The 19,967-nt window shown below is 55.3% G+C and overlaps 2 protein-coding genes across 16 annotated transcripts in view; one reads left to right on the forward strand and one right to left on the reverse strand.

Annotated features, from left to right (window-relative positions):
* Positions 1 to 165: 165 nt before the first annotated feature.
* On the forward strand, positions 166 to 3,528 carry Mfsd10 (major facilitator superfamily domain containing 10). 4 transcript variants are annotated; one of them, XM_047566649.1, is made up of 12 exons: positions 190 to 1,106; positions 1,204 to 1,300; positions 1,371 to 1,474; positions 1,575 to 1,733; positions 1,814 to 1,975; positions 2,129 to 2,237; positions 2,328 to 2,439; positions 2,563 to 2,671; positions 2,764 to 2,854; positions 2,937 to 2,984; positions 3,059 to 3,148; positions 3,221 to 3,528. In XM_047566649.1, exons 1-12 carry the CDS (start codon positions 933 to 935, stop codon positions 3,334 to 3,336), a joined length of 1,371 nt encoding a protein of 456 aa, XP_047422605.1. In that variant the 5' UTR covers positions 190 to 932; the 3' UTR covers positions 3,337 to 3,528. The 4 variants fall into 4 exon arrangements, with proteins under 4 accessions (XP_047422606.1, XP_047422604.1, XP_047422603.1 ...); XM_047566648.1 differs by having other exon boundaries at positions 181 to 1,106; positions 1,403 to 1,474; positions 2,129 to 2,439; XM_047566647.1 differs by having other exon boundaries at positions 184 to 1,106; positions 2,129 to 2,439.
* A 657-nt stretch (positions 3,529 to 4,185) lies between these two features.
* Positions 4,186 to 19,967, reverse strand: part of Add1 (adducin 1) — a 71,949-nt gene continuing 56,167 nt past the window's right edge. For 4 of the 12 annotated variants that reach the window (XM_047566635.1, XM_047566636.1, XM_047566637.1 and 1 more), the window contains 7 exons: positions 18,819 to 19,163; positions 16,247 to 16,348; positions 15,535 to 15,624; positions 14,720 to 14,812; positions 10,144 to 10,300; positions 7,857 to 7,955; positions 4,186 to 5,856 (listed from right to left, as the gene is read on the reverse strand). In XM_047566635.1, coding sequence (XP_047422591.1) covers positions 5,516 to 5,856; positions 7,857 to 7,955; positions 10,144 to 10,300; positions 14,720 to 14,812; positions 15,535 to 15,624; positions 16,247 to 16,348; positions 18,819 to 19,163 — 1,227 coding nt within the window. In that variant the 3' untranslated portion in view covers positions 4,186 to 5,515. Of the gene's footprint in view, positions 5,857 to 7,208; positions 7,244 to 7,856; positions 7,956 to 10,143; positions 10,301 to 14,719; positions 14,813 to 15,534; positions 15,625 to 16,246; positions 16,349 to 18,818; positions 19,164 to 19,967 lie in introns of those variants that run through there. The other 8 variants (XM_047566641.1, XM_047566639.1, XM_047566642.1 and 5 more) reach the window with 8 other exon arrangements.

The raw sequence follows: 19,967 nt of genomic DNA on the forward strand, positions 1-19,967 counted from the left end.
TTTTTTTTTTTTTTTTTTTGTCAATGGATCTTTATTTTATTTATTTATATGTGGTGCTGAGAATTGAACCCAGGGCCTCATGCTAGGCAAGCACTCTACCACTGAGCCACAGCTCCAGCCCTGGACTGCACTTTCTCTCCTGTTTAGCCTGGGGTGACAGGCTTGTAACACTCACCGTGCCTGGCTACATTTCGGTTTAGGATGGTGGTCCCATAAGGTGACACTGCCTAGTACTGTAGTAGTGTCCTAACTGAAGACACTCATCTGTGATGTCTGCACAACACTGCCTAGCTGCACCTTTCTCCACGTGCGTCCTGTTGAGCAGTACGTGACTGAACACAGACTGGATTACTGTGTCCAGATGGGTCGGCGTTGCCTTGATTTCTGACTTCTCTGATGCAGCGTGACATCTCACCGAAAAGGCTAGGGATGGACCGGAGCTTGACTTTGGATATGACCCAGAGTGAACACTTGTTGATTGCCTCCGAGGTGACCAAGGGGTAGTGTCAAGGCCACAGTTGGACTAGCAAGTCTGGGGCTCAGAATGGAGGGCACAGAGGAGGACAGTGCCCCGAGTGGCATGTCGGGCTCAAGCCAAAACTGTCAAGAACTCCGTGGGGCGGGAGGCACAGGCAAGTTGGACCACAGGCTTGGGTCCTTCCGGGGGGCTGGCCAGGCGCACGACTGGAGCCGGGAGGGCGGCCTGCGGGACCAAGCGGGTGCTGCAGTCCCCTCGAGGCGCGGCTGCTCGGTGCAAGAGGACGCCCGGCCTCCGCAGGCGCCAGCAAGTCGCCCGGGGCCGCTGCCCGAGTCGCGCACGCGCCGCCGGAAGGGGTGGGGCCGGGCGCTTCCGGGGAGCGGTCGCCGCGCGCTCCTCTTCCTCGGCGGTCAGCGCTGCGGCCCCCGGAGGTCTAGGCAGGGCCCCGGGCGCCATGGGGTGGGGGGCGGATGCCGGCTGCACCCCGCGCCCGCCCATCCGCCGGCGGCCCGCGCCCGAGCGCCGCGTGGTGGCCGTGCTCTTCCTCGGCCTGCTGCTGGACCTCCTGGCCTTCACGCTGCTGCTGCCGCTGCTGCCCGGGCTACTGGAGAGCCACGGCCGCGCGCACGTGAGCCCCCCGCCCGCAGCCCGCAGCCCGCCCCGGCCCCGGCCCCGGCCCCGGCCCCGGCCCGCGCGCCCGCCCACCTCTGGCTCCCCGCCCCCAGGACCCGCTCTACGGCTCGTGGCAGCGCGGCGTGGACTGGTTCGCCGCGGCCATCGGGATGCCGGCGGAGAAGAGGTACCACAGCGTGCTGTTCGGAGGTAGGCGCGCGGCCGGCGGGCCCCGGGCGCGGGCTGGCGGCGCCCGGGCTGACGAGCGGCCCTTCCGCAGGCCTGATCGGCTCGGCCTTCTCCTGCCTGCAGTTCCTCTCCGCGCCGCTCGGCGGGGCCGCCTCCGACCGCCTGGGCAGGCGCCCGCTGATGCTGCTGTCGCTGGTACGTGTCTCGGCCGCCCGCGCGGCGGGCTTGGCGGGGCGTGGGCGGAAGAGTCGGGGCGTGCGGCCTCGGCCCCAAGTGACTGCCGCTGCCCTGCTAGGCGGGCCTGGTCGCCTCCTATGCTGTGTGGGCGGCGTCCCGGAGCTTCGCGGCCTTTCTGGCCTCCAGGGTGATTGGGGGCATCAGCAAGGGGAACGTCAGCCTCTCCACCGCCATCGTTGCCGACCTGAGCTCAGCTCCCGCCCGCAGCCAAGGCATGGTGAGTGCACAGGCCTGGGCGGGGTGGCCTGGGCCCGGGCCTCGGCCTCTCTGCCCAGCTCCTGCTGGCCTTCTCCCCAGGCGGTGATCGGAGTGGCCTTCTCCTTGGCCTTCACACTGGGTCCCATGCTCGGTGCCACCCTGTCTGTGGAGATGGCACCCTGGTTCAGCCTGCTCTTCGCAGTCTCCAACCTGCTCTTCATCTTCTGCTTCCTGCCAGAGACACTACCCCCAGAGAAGCGGGTAGGGCTGGAGGCTGGGTCCTGTGGGGTGTCCCCGGTGTGTGCCACTGCGTGTTGCCAGAGGAGCTGCGCTGCCCTCTTTGGTGCCCTGGGCCCTGCAGTGCCCCGGCGGTGCTCTTCCTTCAGCTGGCAGGCCTCTCCAACTCCCCCACAGGCAGCCTCCATCACGCTCGGCTTCCAAGCTGCTGCTGACCTGCTCAGCCCCCTGGCCCTCCTCCGCTTTGCAGCCGTTGCCCGTGGCCAGGACCCACCTGCGGGAGACAGTAAGGAGCCTGCCCTTTATACCAGGGCTTTCCAGCCTGTGGCTGCCTTGCCTGCTCGGAGGCCCACCTGCGCCCCCTGCTGCCCTGCAGAGCTTGGCAGCCTGCGCCGCCTGGGCCTGGTCTACTTCCTCTACCTCTTCCTGTTCTCGGGTCTGGAGTTCACGCTGAGCTTCCTGGCCCACCAGCGCTTCCAGTTCAGCAGGTGGGTGCCCATCTGAGGATGCCCTTCTTCAACTCCCGTCCAAGAAGCCTGTGTTGCCCTCCACCCCACCCATCCCCAGGCCCTCAGTGGCCGAGGGCTGGACGCTCATCCTCTGCCTCCCAGTCTGCAGCAGGGCAAGATGTTTTTCTTCATCGGCCTCACCATGGCCACCATCCAGGGCACCTATGCTCGGCGGATCGGCCCCGGCAGGGAAGTGGCAGCTGTCAAGCGGGTAGGAGCATCCTTTGCAGTGGGTGGCCGGTGGTGCCCTGGGCTCTGTGGGTGGGCAGCAGGGCTGGTCTTAAAGCCATGTGACCACTGCAGGCCCTGCTGCTGCTGGTGCCAGCCTTCCTCCTCATTGGCTGGGGGCAGTCACTGCCCGTGCTGGGCCTAGGGCTGCTGCTCTACTCCTTTGGTGAGTGGGCCCTGCAGGGCTGGAGGGGGAGCCCCGTCACTCTCCTCTGGGCTCACAGGTGCCTCCCCAATGTTCCCCCCAGCTGCTGCTGTTGTGGTGCCATGCTTGTCCTCCATGGTTGCCAGTTACGGTAAGTCCTTCCTCAGCCAAGGCCTCCAAGGTGGGAGGTGGCTGGCAGGCCCCTGATGAGGTCTTTCCCCACAGGCTCTCCAGGGCAGAAGGGCACTGTCATGGGCACTCTGCGGAGCCTCGGTGCCCTGGCCAGGGCGGTGGGGCCCATGGTGGCTGCCTCAGGTACGGGCTGTGGGACCCCTCAGCCCCCGGGTGCTGCTTTTGCCTCCCCACTCACGGTCTGACTCTCCGCAGTGTACTGGCTGGCTGGGGCCCAGGCCTGCTTCACCGTGTGCTCAGGGCTCTTCCTGCTCCCCTACCTTCTCCTGCGGAGGCTGAGGCATCCGGCACCCACCCTCAAGGCCGAGTAGCCGAGCCACGGGGCCCACTCTTCCCTCTGGGACAGGGCCAGTCTGGGCAGCCTTGCCGCCTTCTCACTCCACAGGCCCAAGTAGGGTCGGCAACTCCAAGAACATCCAGGTTTTTGTTCGTTATTCTCATTAGTGGCATGGGCCACTGCCCAGGTTTCTTAATGACCAATAAAGCAGCTCTTTTCCACCAGGTGCCTTTCTCTAGGACACAGTTCTGCCCCACCAGCCAAAACCTGGAGAGGTGGCTGCAGCTGAATGTCTCTTAACTAGGACCCAGAAGAACACAGGGACCCACAGTCTACTTCCACTCCTTGGCATGGGCTGGGGGAGTGGGGCAGAGACCCACCGTCCCAGACTGGGATCAGTCCTGGGACAGACAGGCGGAGCCTTAAGCTGTCACTATTCCAGACCCCGCCCCATGAGATATGGCCACATTGCTGTTCCTGAACCAGAGACTTAGTCTACTCACATTTGGGAGACAGAGTGTGAGGACAGGCTTACATGCTCAGGGCCCTGTCCAGCAGCTCCCAAATGCCACCTTGAGTTCCCCAGGGAGTCCCAGCAGGGGCACTAAGTTAGAAGGGCCTTCCTAGTCCACAACCAGAAGTAAATACTGATGCTGGGCGCAGAGGCAAGGCTTGTAACCCAAACTTCTGGGGAGACTGAGGCAGAAGGATTCACTAAGCCCATGAGTTGAGAGAGCAGCCTGGGCAGGCAAGGCCCCCCCTATCTCAAACAAACCAACCAACAAAAGCATAGGGGTGGGTTCCTGCTGTGGAACATGGAAATCCTACATTAAGGGAAGAAAGACACTAAAATATAAAATTGCTTCCCAAATTTAGACAAAGAAACTGCTTAAAGAGTTTTATTTGTGAGTAAAACGTTACAATGAGGAAAGGACGCACAGGCTATCTGCAGTCTGCGTCGTGTAGGCAACTACATTTCATGTTGTGATACAAAGAATCAGACTACAAAAGTGAAAACTGAAGGTCACTGCATACGTAGGGCAGGAGAGGGGTGGGGACAGAAGGCAGAGTCCAGGATGAAGGTGAGGAACTTCATGCCACCTTGGCAGCAGGACCTGGGTCGCCCTGCTGCCAGCTCGGGTCCCTCAGGCACGGTGTCGGTGGGATCATGGGCATTCAGCCCTTCGTGCTGAAGACACAGCCCCACTGCTACCAGCAGCTCCTGGCACAAGCCACCTTTGAGGACGACATATGGCCATCCACTGGCTCCCACTGAGCAGCCTCAAGCCCTTTTCCAGGGATGTGAGTTAAGTGAAAATTCACAGCAAAAGAGAAGGATGCCAGAGGTTAGAGGTTAGGTGGGCCGCTGAGACCGACTTGCATCTCGAGTTCACTTCTGTCAGAACCAGGGCATTTTCCAGGCTGACCTAAGGTGGGAACAGGTTGCCCATCGGTTCCAAACCCTCCCCCCACTGACAGGCACACAGTGCTCTGCTGTAGTCTGCCACAGGCTCTAGAAAGAAACTAAAGAACTGGTCTGTTCACATTTAGTCAAAAGGGAGGCTAGACTGCAAACCTGCCAAGGAAAATTCTAGAAAGGACTCTCTTCCTCCTGGCATTCCCTTCCCTATGACAGGAATCCAGAGACCCCAGTGAATAAGATCAACAGTGAACCCCTGAATCTGGTTGTGGTGGAGGGTGGTCTGTCAGACCATGCACAGCATCAGGCCCAAATCCACCTCTTCAAAGCAACCGTGGTACCCTGGGCCACAGGGCAGGCATGCAAGTGTTTCCGTAGCACCACGGCCATGTACAGGAAGGAGGGAGGTCACTGAGCCAAGCCACAAGTCTGATTCAGTCACCTGAGACACCTTGGGGGAAAGAGGAAGCTGAGCAGTTATTTCACAACAGGAAGGATGATGCAAGGTCAAGGTCCAGGGGGGCAGTGCCAGAGCTGGCAGAAGCCTCTGGTACCTTCCGGCCAGGACCATGACTTAGAGGCCCGCCTCCCCCAGAACTCAGGCAGTGAGCCCTGTGGGGAATGCCGAGCACACACGGTTAGCACCGGTCTGCATGGGGCTGGCACACGCGGGAGGGCCTAGCTATGTGGAGGGCTTGGCTTTTTGCATTCCATTACACAGGAGGACAGAACACAGAGACAGGGCTCTGGCAGAGCCAGGGCCACTGCAGGCGTGACACTGCAGGGCGGGCCTTCAGGAGTCGCTCCTCTTCTTGCTCTTCTTCAAGAAGGAAGGGGTACGGAACTTCTTCTTCTTCTTAGATGGGGACTTGCCTGGAGACCCGTCGCTGCCAGGATCCACAGTAGACCCCTCCTCGGCAGCTGGGGGGGCTGCCTCCTCAGCCACTGGGGCTGAGGCTGGCTCAGGGTCAGCAGTGGGGGCTGGGGTGGGACTTGGGGGGCCCTGGGCTTCCTCCTCCTCTACAGCTGAGAAGCCAAGTGCTTCTGAAGGCTCGTCAGGGGACAGGTCAGGGAGAGTCGGCTTGAAGGTGGCGGCATCACTGTCGTCTCCGGAAGCAGGCTCCTGCTGGAGGTCTGGCGGGCAGGGGTGGGAGAAGGGCTTTAGGGCTCCTGTCTGGTCACCCGAAGCTTGAGTGCCAGCAGGGGGAGCTGCCACTCACAGGATTCTATGCATTTTCCAAGACAAGAAGCTCTAACTAGATCTCTAGCTTAGCTAGGTGCAGCTAAAGCTAGGAAAGGTCTGTCTGCAGGGACCTCTAGTGCCTTCCCAGGGGGAGCACACTGAGGGCAGGCACAGCGGGCAAGCCTGGCGAAGCGCCACCAGTGTGTTGGCAGGTCTGAAATCAAGCCTAGATTTGGTTCCACAACACCTGGTCTTCCCCCAGGGCCAGGAGAGAACCATGAACTAACTCCCAGACCCCATGAGCATGCACCTCCAACAAAACAAAGCCATTTAGGTTGGAGAGTCAAAAGAAATGAACTATTAGGCAAATTGTAAAAACAAAACCAAAAAAAAAAAAAAAATCAAGCCATCTTCACAATCCAAACTGGTCAACAGGAAAGAGCAAAAACATCTCCTGTCTCCAGAAAGCATGGGGCTGGTTCCCACCTACCTATGTTCCTACACCCACCCCAGGGACACCAGTGTGGTAGGTTTCTAAATAGTCTACAAAGGACCACATGTTAGGCAACACCAAACCATTTAGTACTTAAAAATCAAGCCACATCTCAGGACAGGGAGCTAAGCGTGGCAGGAGGGACCGACCCTGCTGTAGCTTAGGGAGCAGGGGGTGCCCCAGAGGCCACCCTCCTAGCTGCCCTCTGCCCTCGCTCCATGCCACACTCAGCAGGAGGGAGGGCTGGGGGCGCAGGTACTCCCCACCCCGAGGGACTAGGGCTTCCTCTGCCAAGCTCACAGCAGCTAACACTCCAAGATGGAGGTCCTAGCATGCGCTCAGACTGTCCATCATTTGACAAATGTCACATTTCTTAAAGTACTAATATCTCTCTTCAACCCACTTCAAATTACCAATCCCAGTTTAAACAGGTCCAAATAAACAGGACTCCATGCACCTGGTGGAAGAAGCCACCTGGTGGAACCTTGTCTGCATTTACATCTGACCTGACAATCGAGAGATTCTCAGAGAATGAACTTAAAAACTCCACTCAGATCCACTGCTCTAAGCATCACTGTGCAGCCTGTGGGGTCCCCAGGGAGGCCATCCCACCACTCATGCAGGCCACTGTCCCTGCACAGTGCTCAGGTAACTGACTCATGGGGAGGTCATGGAAGGGTTGGGTACAAAAAGAGGGCCTTGGTTTTTGTTTTGAACAAACAGAAAACAAAACTTAAACAACAAAGAAGCAGGAGAATGAGGCAAAGCACAGCACTGGCATGAGCGGCGCGCGGGCGCAGGCAGTACTTACTAGGGCAGCAGGTACTCTTTAGCACATCCAGCTCCTGTTGTAAGGCGGCCGCGAGAGAGAGAAGCACAGGAGAGAGTCTATGCACTCAAGTCACAGCCACCGGGTTACACAAGAAAGGCCGAGCCACTCTTGTAGGACACAGAACGGGGAGGGGAGCCACAGGCTTCATGGGAGACACGGATGTACAAGACTGAGGGACAGACGTGTCAGAACACACACCACGGACGTGCGGTGGTCTGAGAGGCAACGGTTGCACACAGCCTCCCGGTGCCAGCCTGGCGCAGCAGGTCAAGCGTCCTGCAGCCCAACAACGGAAGGCACTCAGGTGCCCTCTCAACGTGACAAAGGATGGTAAGTAGGCAAGCAACGGGCAAAGCTGGCACTAGAACTCTGGTGGGTCCCACCCCTGAAGTTGCCCTCCCACAATCATAATGGCTGTGATCTGTTTTGCCTCAAGTTACCCAGTACAGGAAAGATGGAGGACAGGCCTGGGACTCCTAGAGCTGCGTAAGGCCCTGGTTTCGATGCAGATGCACACTTCTTTATTCACACTAACAGAACTACTGCCACAACCAGGTGCCAGCGCACACAGCCATGCACCCTCCCACATCAGGGCCGCTACACCCCTGCCTCCGCCCAGAGCTCACCTTCTTCAAGCTTGACAGGGGTGCTGGGGGGAGTGTGGGGCACAGCTGACTGGTCTGGAGGGCTCTCTTCCTTCTGCTCTGTTGCCTCATCCAGATTGTCTGCAGGTATACACAAAGCAAGGACATGCACATGGAGCTTGAGACCCCAGGACCCTTAGCCCCCATTATGGTTTGGAGCTTACAGTTGTCCCACAAAAACTCATATGTTGCAGGTCTGATCCCTGGCTGAGGGCACCACAGGAAGGTGGGGAAGCCTTCAGAAGGGAGGCCTGCTTGGAGGAAGCGGGTCACTGTGGGGCATGCCCTTGAAGGGACCTGGCTCCTTCATCTCTCTCTTCCCTGCCACCACGAGGTCAGGAGCTTTGCCCCACCAGGCCCTCCCTGTCATGATGTCTGCTTCACTGCAGGCCCAAAGCAAGGTAGCCTGCCAACCATGGACTGAAACCTCTGGAACCACAAGCCCACATAAACCCTCCCTCCTTTTGAGTTGTTTATGCATCAGGTACTTGGCCACAGTGAGGGAAAGGTGGCTAACTCAGTCTCTTAAGCGGCAGACTCAGTCAGCCCTTCTGCCCTCAGGCTGCCTCCAAGGTCAGGCTGAGCTTCCTGGGCGGCGTGTTCTGGAACAGACAGCGTGGCTTCATGCCTTCACCCTCTTCCCCATAGCCTTTAGAAAAGGATTAAAGGGCTGGGTACAAGTGGGGGGTTATTTGAAGTTCTGAACATTTAACCAATTTTGGGTACAAAGTTAATTCTATTCTTATTCCCAAGAAGATCTGCCAGGGTCCTTGCAACAGACTGAAAAGTTAGACCCGCCTATCCTCTGCAGAGCAAGTGGCCAGCAGCTCCGTGTCCTCGCCCCACTTGCCACCCCCCAGCATGCCATGCTGGCACTACTTTGGTCTTAATTTCTTATGCAGAACATTTTTCTATCAATAAAGTAAACCTGATAACTGTGATGATTTTTTTTTTTTCCCCTAAAGTAAAATCCACTGATAAGTATCAGAGGGAAAATGCAGGAACTAGGACCCTGGCTGGGTTCAGAAACTCCCCAGCCTGTTTCTCATTTAGGGAAAATATAGTCAATACAGCCCAGTTCTTCAGACCTCCTCTTTTGCTCTCTGACCTCAGACTCCACTCTACCAGGCTAGCTGCCTCCCAACTGAGGGCACCACCGCTTTCCAGAAACCAAAGGTCTGCATGTCTCCTTCCTGCAGCACCAGAGCCTTAACGGAGAAGAGGTGCTGGCCTCGGGCAGCCTGAGTTCCAGCCTGCTCCAGCACTCTGCGAGCCCTACTCTTTGTTCTCAAAATTTCTGGTTCCACTTTTCAAAACCTGTAGTTTGGAAACACCCGCTCCCTGAGGCTCTGATGCCCAGTTCCATTTATTTTCATTTGTTACAGAACTGTCCGATCATCATTCACAAAATCATGGCTACCTTTGTCAATAAGTCACCAATAGAAAAAGGTTAGGCCAGCACGTGGCCCCTCCTTGGCATGCCTTGAGAGCGCCAGGGCAGTCAACAGGCTACTCATGGCCTGTGATCACCCCTGTATGGGGAAATCCTCGGGGTTCATGAAGAAAATAATGTCAGCAACCCCAAGTCACAGAGCAACTGTGGTAAGCATGAGCAGAGCAACCGTGTTCCTGCAGAGCTGCCTGCCGTCTCTGCCCAGAACCCCTGCTCCAGTTGAAGGAACAGGGCCACCTCTCAGGGTCACTTCCAGAATGAGACAGGATGTCCATTTGCACGACACTTAGCAGGAAGCTGGCACTTAGTAACAATTAGCGTTAACGATTCCCACGAAGCAGAGGAGGCCTCTTCTCAGGAAAGCCAAATCACCGTGTATACAAAAAGCTAGGTGTCGTGAACTCTCAGGCAGGCCCTCCCACTAACTAGTGGATTCTTCTGTGGACGTTCTCATCCCTCCACACAGATGGAAATTCATCAGAAGAATGGCTTAGGCCCTCACACCCGAGAGCTCTCTGCACAGTACAGCGGGCCCAAGGGCTGCGGAGGGCGCCTCCCACAGCCGCCAGGGCAGCTCCTGAGCAAGGCACCCCAGGCACAGCCTCCTTTGGGTGGGCGCACAGAAGCCACAGCGGCATAGGGCTCTCGGACATCACCCTTTCAGCAGCACCATTCCCACGTATGTTGAACTTCTCGATTCTTTGGAAATGCATACGGACAAGTGTGCCCAAGTGTGTAGGCCTGAACAGCACACAGGCTGTGCTGCACGCACAGGATGCCCCATTTGCAAGCCTTAGGCTGCTGCTCCTCACTCACCTTCAGGGCCCTTCTGCTTCCGCTCCACCTCCCTGCGGTACTCCTCCAGCTCGCGGTCTGTGAGTGTGTTGAAGGGGTTGGGGCCCGTGGTGCTCACGATGACATGGGGCTGGTACTCCTTCTCAATGATGGCCTTGGAGGCCGTCACCAGCTCCCCCTGTGGACAGAAGGGGCATGGTCTGCAGAAGCCTGGCCAAGGGGCACTCCCTCCTCCCAGGCAGGCTGCAGGCAGGGCAGGGAGGCTTTCCAGGAGCAGACAGATACCCCAGAACTGCACCGCCAAGGGCCCATGGCCTAGACTCAGCATAGCCTTCAGGGGCAGAAGATGTGGAAACGGGGTTCAATGTTACAGAACAAACCACAGAAAAGCAGCCCGACCACAGTCCTTCAGGTTCAAAAGCAAAGGCACCAACTGCAGACCCAAGAGCAGGGACCACCTGCCCCCTGCCCACTAGAACAGAAAAAGGGCCTCTCTGTGCCAATTACAACAGGGGTTCCCTTCCCACGCGACTTCAGAAAACGTCCCCGGCGCCAGCACTCCAGGCAAGGTGGGAGCACAGGTAAGTACATGGTTTACAACAGCTCCCAAACACATCCCAAAACAAAACGCCCCTCAACACCAGGGTATGCCTGAGGAATCTGGAAAACTACGAGCATCTATATCAAGAAAGCGAAGCAAAACACTAGGGCCGCTTCTAGCCACGTCCAAAGAGGAGGAGGCAGAGCCACAGAGGGCAACACCAGGACACCGCCCAAGGGAGAGGGCCAGCGGGCAGCCCCAGCACTGCTCTGTGCCCCACGGCTCAGCCTGGCTGGGGTGGGGAGGAGGAGGAAAGTGGCTCCCAAACGCTCGAGGCTCATTCTGAGAATGCCGACAAGAACTCACACACAGGCGCGTCACTTAACGCCAGCTTCGAAAAACAAGTGAAAACGGGAGAAGTCTGAACCATGTGCTGCCAGGCCTGGAGCCTCAGTGCCCTTGGCAAGCACCTCTGTAAGGGGCACCACACAGGCAGTGTCCTGGAGGTATGGCCAGGGAGTCTGGTGGGTCTGGACGGAGTGGTACTGCCCAGGGTACCCTGGACACTCCACGGCTAACCGTGACAGAACCCCAGGGAGAAGGGCCTGCTGGAGAGGTGGCTCTGCTGCAGAGCCTGGAGGCTCACGGGCAGGGGAGCCTCCTGCTGACAAAGCCTGACCTGAGGTGATGGCTTTTCATTTAGAAGTAACCCTACGACATCAAGACAGCAAAATAAATCCTTGTCCACCATTCGCCAGCTCTGGCCGAGACAGAGCCTGTCTAGCAGCCTCAGTTTCGCTACTGGCAGGAGAGGTCTGCTAGGTTGCCAAATACCATGACAATTTCAGATGCTCCATAGGCAGAAGGCAACTGCCAGCCAGATGGGAAGACAACCCAAGGCCAACAGATTCACCAAACTCACTGCCATCGACTGTTCAGATACCAAGCACCCACCACCACCTAGACTTCAAAGCCCTCTTTCAAAGTTCTGGAAGGCTTCCTAGCATGAGCCTTCGCACACTGGGACAGCTGACCCTCAAGGTGCAGCCAGGCCACTGACCCAGGACCCCCTCCTGCAGATACTACAGCCCAGGGCCAACCTGATGTCCAGCCCAGCTGTGAACAGATGCTCAGGCAGTGATCCTCTGACTCTGAGGAAAGAGCAAGGCAAAGCCTGAGATGGCAGGGGAACTGGACCATGTGGCAGCCAAACTGAAGAGTCAGGTGCAGCAGAGCTGCTCCCTCCAACAGGCTGCCTGGAGTCTCCCCATCTCTGACTCCAGGTTACCTAATAAGGACTCCAGCAAAACAGAAGCCCAGTGATTGTGTTCTTGATTGAGCAGTTTGGACAGGACAAAGGCTCTACTCCTAAAGCTCTGCACTCCTGGGCTAGTGACCTAACCACTTTGAGCATCAGGTCTTCATAGGCAAAGAAGACCAGGGGAGACCTGAAGGGATGCTCTTAGTGCTGGGCCATGCGCATGCTGGGAGCTCAGCACAGGGTCAGCGAGTTCAAGAGGTGGGCTCACTGCCCTCTGCACCCCCACCCCACAGCATGAGGGGAGGGCACAGACACAGAGAGGTGCACATCATACACAGGGGAGTCCCTCTCTCCTGACTGGACAGCTCGCAACACAAACCTTCACACCTCGGCTCCAGCTATTCAATCCACTGGCAATAAAATGCAGATGGTGGCCAACATTATTGCAGGTTCCACATTGGGATGTGCAAAAGCTCAAGTTGGAAGAGCCTCCAACTGGGTGTATTGGTCCTTTCTGAAATGATAACTGCTGGCCCCTTCTGTGGGAAAGAGACCTTTCATGGTGTGAATGGCTATTACCAGTGAGGGAGGAATGAAAGGCAAAAGAAAGTTCTTCCAGAAAGCCCCAGCTGCCTAAGTCCTAAACACCTGTTCCTCAGACAGGAAGCAGCATCTACAAGCTGGCCTCCCGGGGAGGAGCACTTTCGGGACACAGTCCTCTTTCCTTGCTGAAGCAGCACCCCGCTCTACGGGAGCAGCACTGTCTGCATTTTGAGGTTGACAAAAAAAAAGAAGTAGAATAAAATGACAGTTCCAGTAGAGGACATCCATGGGGTCAAAGCACATTTTTGCCATAAAAATGAAATATGTATCATCAAGATGGGGTAAAGCTCAAAACACAAACATGGACTTCAGGAACAGGGAGGTAAAAACACAGAAGCTGGAGGGAGAATTCCTGTGTAAGCTGGGGGTGCACACCACTCAGTGGTAGGGCTCTTGCCTAGCAGGCATGAGGCGCTGGGCTCCATCCCCAGCACTGGAGGAAAAAACAAGGGACCGGGAGTTGACATCTCTCCAACTGGGGCCAGCCAGCAGAGGTGGCTCTGCTCAGTCTTCAGACTGGGCACACTACATCTATTTGTGAAGCACCCAGGTAACTGTGACATGCCATGTGTGAGCACCACTGGATGTGAGCACCACTGGGACAGAGCACAGCTATAACGAGATGACAAACCAGTCAAAAGCACATCCTGTGACAAAGCTGGCCTGCCTGCCTGCCTTTCAGAGAGCCGAACATAACAGATCAAATCCACTAAAATCACCACAGTGCCAAGGAGATCTCACTTTGGTGATGGCCTACAGTCTGCTTCACCTGAGAGCCAGATGCTACGCAGCAGATCACTCCACAGGGCTCTCCACCTGGGCTTCCAGCCACACCCGCCTCCACACACACCTGAGACGCACTGTTAACCGACAGTATCACAGCAGCTCATGGCCAAAGTGCCAGCACGAAAAACAAGCTGCTGGGAAGAAGCCATCTTTATCTCCCTGAGAATTCCTTCAAGAATGGAAACTGGAAGTAAATTCTAAGAACAGGGGGAAGCAGGACCCACTGAATTAAAACATAAATTCACAAGTTATGAGCAGAGATTCCAGAAGGAATACAACATCTTGGTACAAAGCTGCTTATATCTGAACTGGAATACCAGTAAGTGAAACTTACATCTCACTGAAAACATTTACAGTGGAAGAGAGAGCCCCTGCAAATGTCCTCTGAATGAGGGCCAAACACTGAAGACGCTAGACAAAGCAGTCAGCCACCTTCCACCCTGGGTACCAAGTTCTGCACTCAAGGACCCTGACTGCCTAAAAAAGGCTTCCTTCTCCCTGAACAACAACACAGGACCGGGAGTTGACCGGGACTTGTCCACCCTCTGGACAGGTTAGATATGCATGCACACAGAGATCACAAGGTGGGGTCTCAAATATTCATGACTTTGTCCCCTGCAATATTAAAAAAATCATCTCGAGTATTTTTAAAGGTAAAAATAAGTGCATTTTTATCAATGAAGGCTGACGATGACTGTCTTGCTTTATTTCCCACTTCTCTCGGGTGGTGATAAAGTTCGGCAGCCTTGTTCTAATCCCAGTTAAAAAAAATTCCAAGCCAGGTGCAATGGTGTACACCTGTAATCCCAGCGGCTCGGGAGGCTGAGGTAGGAGGATCCAAAGTTCAAAGCCAGACTCAACAACTTAGCAAGGTGCTAAGCAACTCAGTGAGACCCTGTCTCTAAATAAAATACAAAATAGTGCTGGGAATGTGGTACCCCCCCCCCAAAAAAAATTCCATTCCTCTGAAATGACATCTTTCAATGACATAACCTCTGATGGCTATGGTCAAAGATGAACAAGCAAGGGGAGGGGCTCTGGGGGAGCTGCACCTGCCAGCAGAGCCCAGATGAGCCCACCTGCAGTGGGCATCTCCTGAAAGGTAAATCCTGGAGCCCAAAAGCATGCACTAACCAGTCATGTGTGGAACGTGAGAATGCACCATCTCCTTCAGACTGGCCACTTCTCAGCAAAACTGAATAGTGGTAAAATGCTTCACACCACTGTTTTAATTAAAGACCAGAGCAGGCAGAACAGAGTCTGCTGAAATCTCACACATGACTTAGAGGTCTCTTTCAAGCTACATCAGTAACAAAGACAAGGTCTGCAGGGGGGCGCAGTGGGGAAAGGGAAGGGAGAAGAGCACGGCGGACTGACAGGTTAGGTAAGGACGGGGCATTGAGTACCTTTCTAAAAGAGAGAGATTTAGCGGGACTAAAGGTCTGCTCTGTAAGCTCGAGCCCTTCGATAGTTTCCGTACAGTCAGAGAGGGGTGCATCCTGCAACAGTAAACTGAGTCATCAGAGCACACCAGGCCTAGCATACAACCACCCTGAGCACGGGGGAAGCCAGCTAAGAGCATGCAGCAGGGACAGCAGTTGACAGTGAGCATGGCGGTAACCACAGTGTTACGTGCAGACACCAAACATGAAACTAGAACCACCCGCTGGCCGAATTCGGAAAATGCAACAACCACCATCTACCCCTGCAGAGTCAGGTTCGAAAGCATCAGGTGGCATCTTCGTATTCTGAGATAACTACTTACACAATTATCTTCAATGTGCCACTAAGTAAAGTTATTTTACAGAAATGCATGTAAATGTGGACCACATTTACAAGGACCCACCCTCCGCAGCCCAAGCAATACTTTGTTGCAGACATGAGTATGTACCAGAGCAAAGGTCCATCAAACCCCTCCTTTTCTAGCACTTACACAGCACCCTGCTAACCCCAGAGCGGGCCATACGCACCCCTCACACAGGCATGCACTAGGAGGAGAGGGGCTGCAGGGATGGGCACGGCCCTCAGCATGCTGATGCTCGGTCTAGAACTCAAGGGAAGTGGCTGGATTACTTCTTATCATGAGGATTCGTAACAAAGATAACTGGTTGCCTAGGGTACTCACCTCATAAAGCCATTCTCTCCCAAGTTAATAACAACTCTGGAGCAGACGGACACAGAGTCACCACCCACTAATATGAGAGACATTCTGAACTCTCACCTGGACGAGGCTTCTGTCCATCACCACACCACACAAAACCTGGGACTGAGGGCCAGCAGTCTTAATGTCCTGTAAGTTCTGCTCTCGGATCTGAGGATAGGAAGGAAGAGAATCACACATCAGCAGCAGAGAGAGGTCATGCTGTGGGTGCCAGTCATGTTGCCTGTGCACCTGGGTCCCTATCCCAAACTGCTCTTGTGCTCTCCCCAGTCCATGATGGCAAGATACCCTGGGCACACCTGCCTAATGACATTGGCCCACACTGCTTAGCAGGTGTAGGTTGGCAAGGATGGAGGGACATTCCAGAGGGCTCAGGCAGGGCCCAGGTCTGTCACTACTCTGTTAATCTGGGGAAATACTTGGGCGCTGTGAACACTGAGGGAGCCCACATTCTGACCAGTGCAGTTCACAAGCCTCTGAATGAGCCTGAAGGGCAGAAAAGTCACCCACTCTTGCTATTTCAGGCTCTGGAGCTTCTACTCCAGATCTGCTCCTGATCAAGCATCACCTCAACACTCCCCAGGTCCCAAATGCCTGCTGCCCGTGCTCCACGCTGTTGGTGGAACGAAGCATCAGAATGAAAAAGAGACTTCACTTTGCTAGTGGGAGAGCAGATTCCTCTCTGGAAGCAAGCACCCCTCTGCCCCACAGCAGCCAGCATCCCTTCCAACCCTGCACCCAGTTCCCTCCAAGTGCCCAGGGCAGGACATACCTTGTTCCTCATCTCCTGGACCTCTTTTGGGTTAGTGTTCAATGGAACAAACAGGTTAGGGACAGCAGAGGTGGAAGTTCTATGTCCATCCTCTTTAGTCCACTGTAATGTCAAGAACAGTTGAGAAGTCAGGATTAAGACAACAGTGGCAAGACCACAGCATCCATCTGTCCAACTGATCTCACATCTGCTCATGCACTGAACCTCACAGAGGGCTGAACCAAGGACCACGTTTCCTGGGCCACTCTGCAGAGCTAACAGGGGCGAGACAAGGCTGTGTAAAAACCAGTGAATAGTGGAGTCAGAGGCACAGCCGATGGGAAAGCCCACAGAGATCTGGGGCAATCAGGCTGATGACCAGCCGGGGCAGGCCCCTCAGAGGCCCTTGGTCCACCGCCCTGAGAGTCCCCCAACACCAAAGCCAACTGGAAGCGTGAGATGACAGGATCATGAGAAGCAATGTGACGCAGCCACCCGGGGAAGGGCAGGAGTCTGTACCGTGGGCAGAGGGGGCACCACCAGAGTTGTGTGTGGAAGTGAGTGGAAGCGCCAGGCGCTGCAGCAGCTCCTGAGGGGAGGACCATGACATCAAGTTTTACACGACAAACTTCTGAGTGTCGCAAACCGGTCCCAACAAAATGAAAGCGCCTGGCGAGCCCTCAGAGGCTGTTTAGCTGTCAGTGCGCCTCGCCTCCTGCTCATCGCCACTCAGGCCTCCCACAAGATGAACGTTCGGTCAGGTTCTAACCTGAGGCGTGAATAGCCACTGAACACTAAAACCAGCCATCTTTGAGAGCAAATGCTGTGCCTTTCAGAATATACTTGAGAGGCAATAAGATAGCCATAAATCATACGACCTTAAAGGAAGCAACAAAACTGTCAAATGCTTAGCCGCTGGTGAAGGAGTGTGGAATGGGCATGGAGCTGCGGGCACTCGCTGACGGTTACCTTCTCAGATAAAAACCACTCCAGCATCTTATTATGAATAATGTTTAGTCAAAATGTTAAAACAGCCACCTCAGAAGCTTGAACACATTTAAAAAATTAACATGAGTTATTATAAATTAAGATATACCAACCTGGGAACACTGCGTGGAATGTGTATTACTCCAGGAAATAGGAAACACATAAAAACAGCTGAGCAAGGTCCCCTTCAAAGTACTCATTGACTAAAATGCCTCTAGTGACTTTTTTCTTTCTTTCTTTCTTTTTTTTTTTTTTTTAACAGTGCAGGCATTGACTCAGGGCCTTGCACTTGCCAGGCAGGTGCTCCACCACAGAGCTGCACCCAGCCCAACTTTCAAGCCATCACTACAAAGCTCGCAGCTGCTGCTGCTGCCTGCTGCACATACGCTCTGGAGAGACCTGCCAGGCAGCGGGCAGGGTACCCAGGGTCAGCAGAGAGGGGTTCTGTTTTTAATATCCACTCTAACAAGCGAAACAGAGAAAGAAAAGAAGGGAGGCAGGACAGAAGGGGAAGAGACGTGCTCCCACGCTCTGAGCCAGCCAACACACAGGGTCTTCACCCACGTGGCACAGCTGCTCAGGAGCACAGTGGCTTCTCGCCAACTGCATATCAGGAAAACACCAGAACCACCTGGGGAAGACAAAACCTTTTTTTTTTTTTTTTTTTTTTAAATAAACTTAAAGGCACTGTTAAAAGGGGAAACGTAGCTGGTCTGCTTCCCGCTGTCTTGGGACACCTGGGCGAACTGAGTTCTACTGAGCTAGGCATGCAGTCGGGTCTGGCCCCGCGTCTGCTGCCCCATGAGGGACTCCAGTCCAGGGCTTTGGAAAGGGCATCTGCTGCACTAAGGCAGGAGCTGGGCAGACTCAAAGGTTTCCCTAGGGGAGGGTAAGGCACTCTCAGCAGCAGGACCCCAGGGACACCTACTGAGGGACAGGAGCCCTGCGCGGCGCGGACACGGGGCGGAGTAGCCCGGCAACATCTGCCGCTGGTGCCTGCAGGTGGCCTGCGCTGCACTCGTCATGCCGCACCCCCGGAGTCCAAGACTCACCACCACGGCCGCCTACTCACATGCAACAGTCCATGCAGAGGGCAGCTGGCACCAGCCTTCCGAGGCTTTGGGACTTTGGGACAGAGGGCAGGGACTAGTGCTGAGGGGGGACAAGCCAGCAGAGAATGACCCATAGGCCACCGGAAAACTGCTTAAGAAAACACTAGAGATGGGAAGCAGGGAGCCTGCAGCCCTGAGGCGTGGGCCAGGCACCCCCGGGGGTGGCTGAGGCGAGAGACCGCAGACGGGGCTGAGTTGAGAGAGCCCCTACTCTCAGGTTAGCACACAGAAGCTCTTTAGGGTTTTGCTGAGTGGAGTCAGACTCAGGCGCAATTAGGGAAGAGGTGCACTGTATCTTAAGCAGTTTCAAGCAGAGTATTACTTGGGTTTGAGCTGAGGCATAAAGTGAGCTTTGGCTCAAAAGAAAAGCAAGTTAATGAGGAGGGGCTCGTGAGTCCATGTGGGTCAGAGGGCTGGGTCCCAAAGCCTCTGAAGCCCCAGCTGCCCAACTCGCTCTACATCATCTAACTATGAACAGTAAGGTAGGCACAGACCAAGCAGTTGGTAATACAGCTTGGCACGCAGACACCGGACGAGAGAGACTGCAGCAAGGGTTTCACGTGATCGTGTGTAATGTTCGTCCACACCTTAGTCTTCGACTTGGGACTGCTTCCATTCTGCCCTTCCTCAGAAGCTTCGTCACCCCGGCCAGAGTTCAGCCATCTTGTCTTCTCTCGCTGCTGCTTCTGAAAACTGTGTCTGAGAGGGGAGCAAGTGCCCGAGTCACCATCACTAGCAAAGGAGTAACCGGTGACACTAGCAGGAACCTCCACATCGCTGTACTTTTTAGATTTCTCTCTTAGGGCAGGATATCGATACGGGTAGCCAGTTCTGTAGCCCTAGGTACAAAGAGAAGACAAGGCAGTCAGTACTCCAGGTCTCAGAGCAAGGTTCCACTGCAGAGTCCGTGGCAGAACACGCAGCTCCGCAGTCCCGCTCCTGACCAGTGGTCCATGAAGGCACACGTGCACTCACCATGACAGGCCTCCAATGCTGGCAGCAGCACCACCCTACTAGAGCAAACCAGCAACAACCCAGAGAGCCATGCAAAGTAGAATGGAGAAGATGGAATGCACCAGTGGGCCATGACGAGGAGAGACTCTACCAGCAGACACAGCCACATGGACAACACGCACACACTGACTGCCCAGGGAATCAAGTGGAGAAGGATGTGCTATCTGGTCCACTTTTATCAAAAGTCCAAAAGTGCAAAAGCAATCTTTGTTGAAGAGACCGAACAGTGGCCACCTGGGATGGGCAAGTGACTGAAAAGGGACCTGAGGACTTCTGCAGTGCCAGCATTGCTTTTCATCTGGGTACTGGTTACACAGTGTCTTCAGTTTTAAAGGTGATAGGACTTACCTGCTGCTGGCGACTGCACAGACTAGACTCATCAACAAATGCTCTTTGAACTTACAAATCACAGTTTAAATGCTGTGATAACCGTTAGATAAGACCAAACAAACCTCATGACAACTGGTTCTCAGCAAAATTACTTCATGTTTGAATATGACCCCCAGCTATGCTTCCACAGCTGTGCCGCCCCTAATCCCCCTCTGCTGGAGCACCTGCCAGTCGTCTCCCCCAGACAGTAGCTGTGGACAGGGCTTAGCACTTAGTGGAAGTGACACACTTTTTGATGG

Source organism: Sciurus carolinensis, chromosome 10, assembly GCF_902686445.1.
Source record: "Sciurus carolinensis chromosome 10, mSciCar1.2, whole genome shotgun sequence".
Taxonomy (NCBI): Eukaryota; Metazoa; Chordata; class Mammalia; order Rodentia; family Sciuridae; genus Sciurus; species Sciurus carolinensis.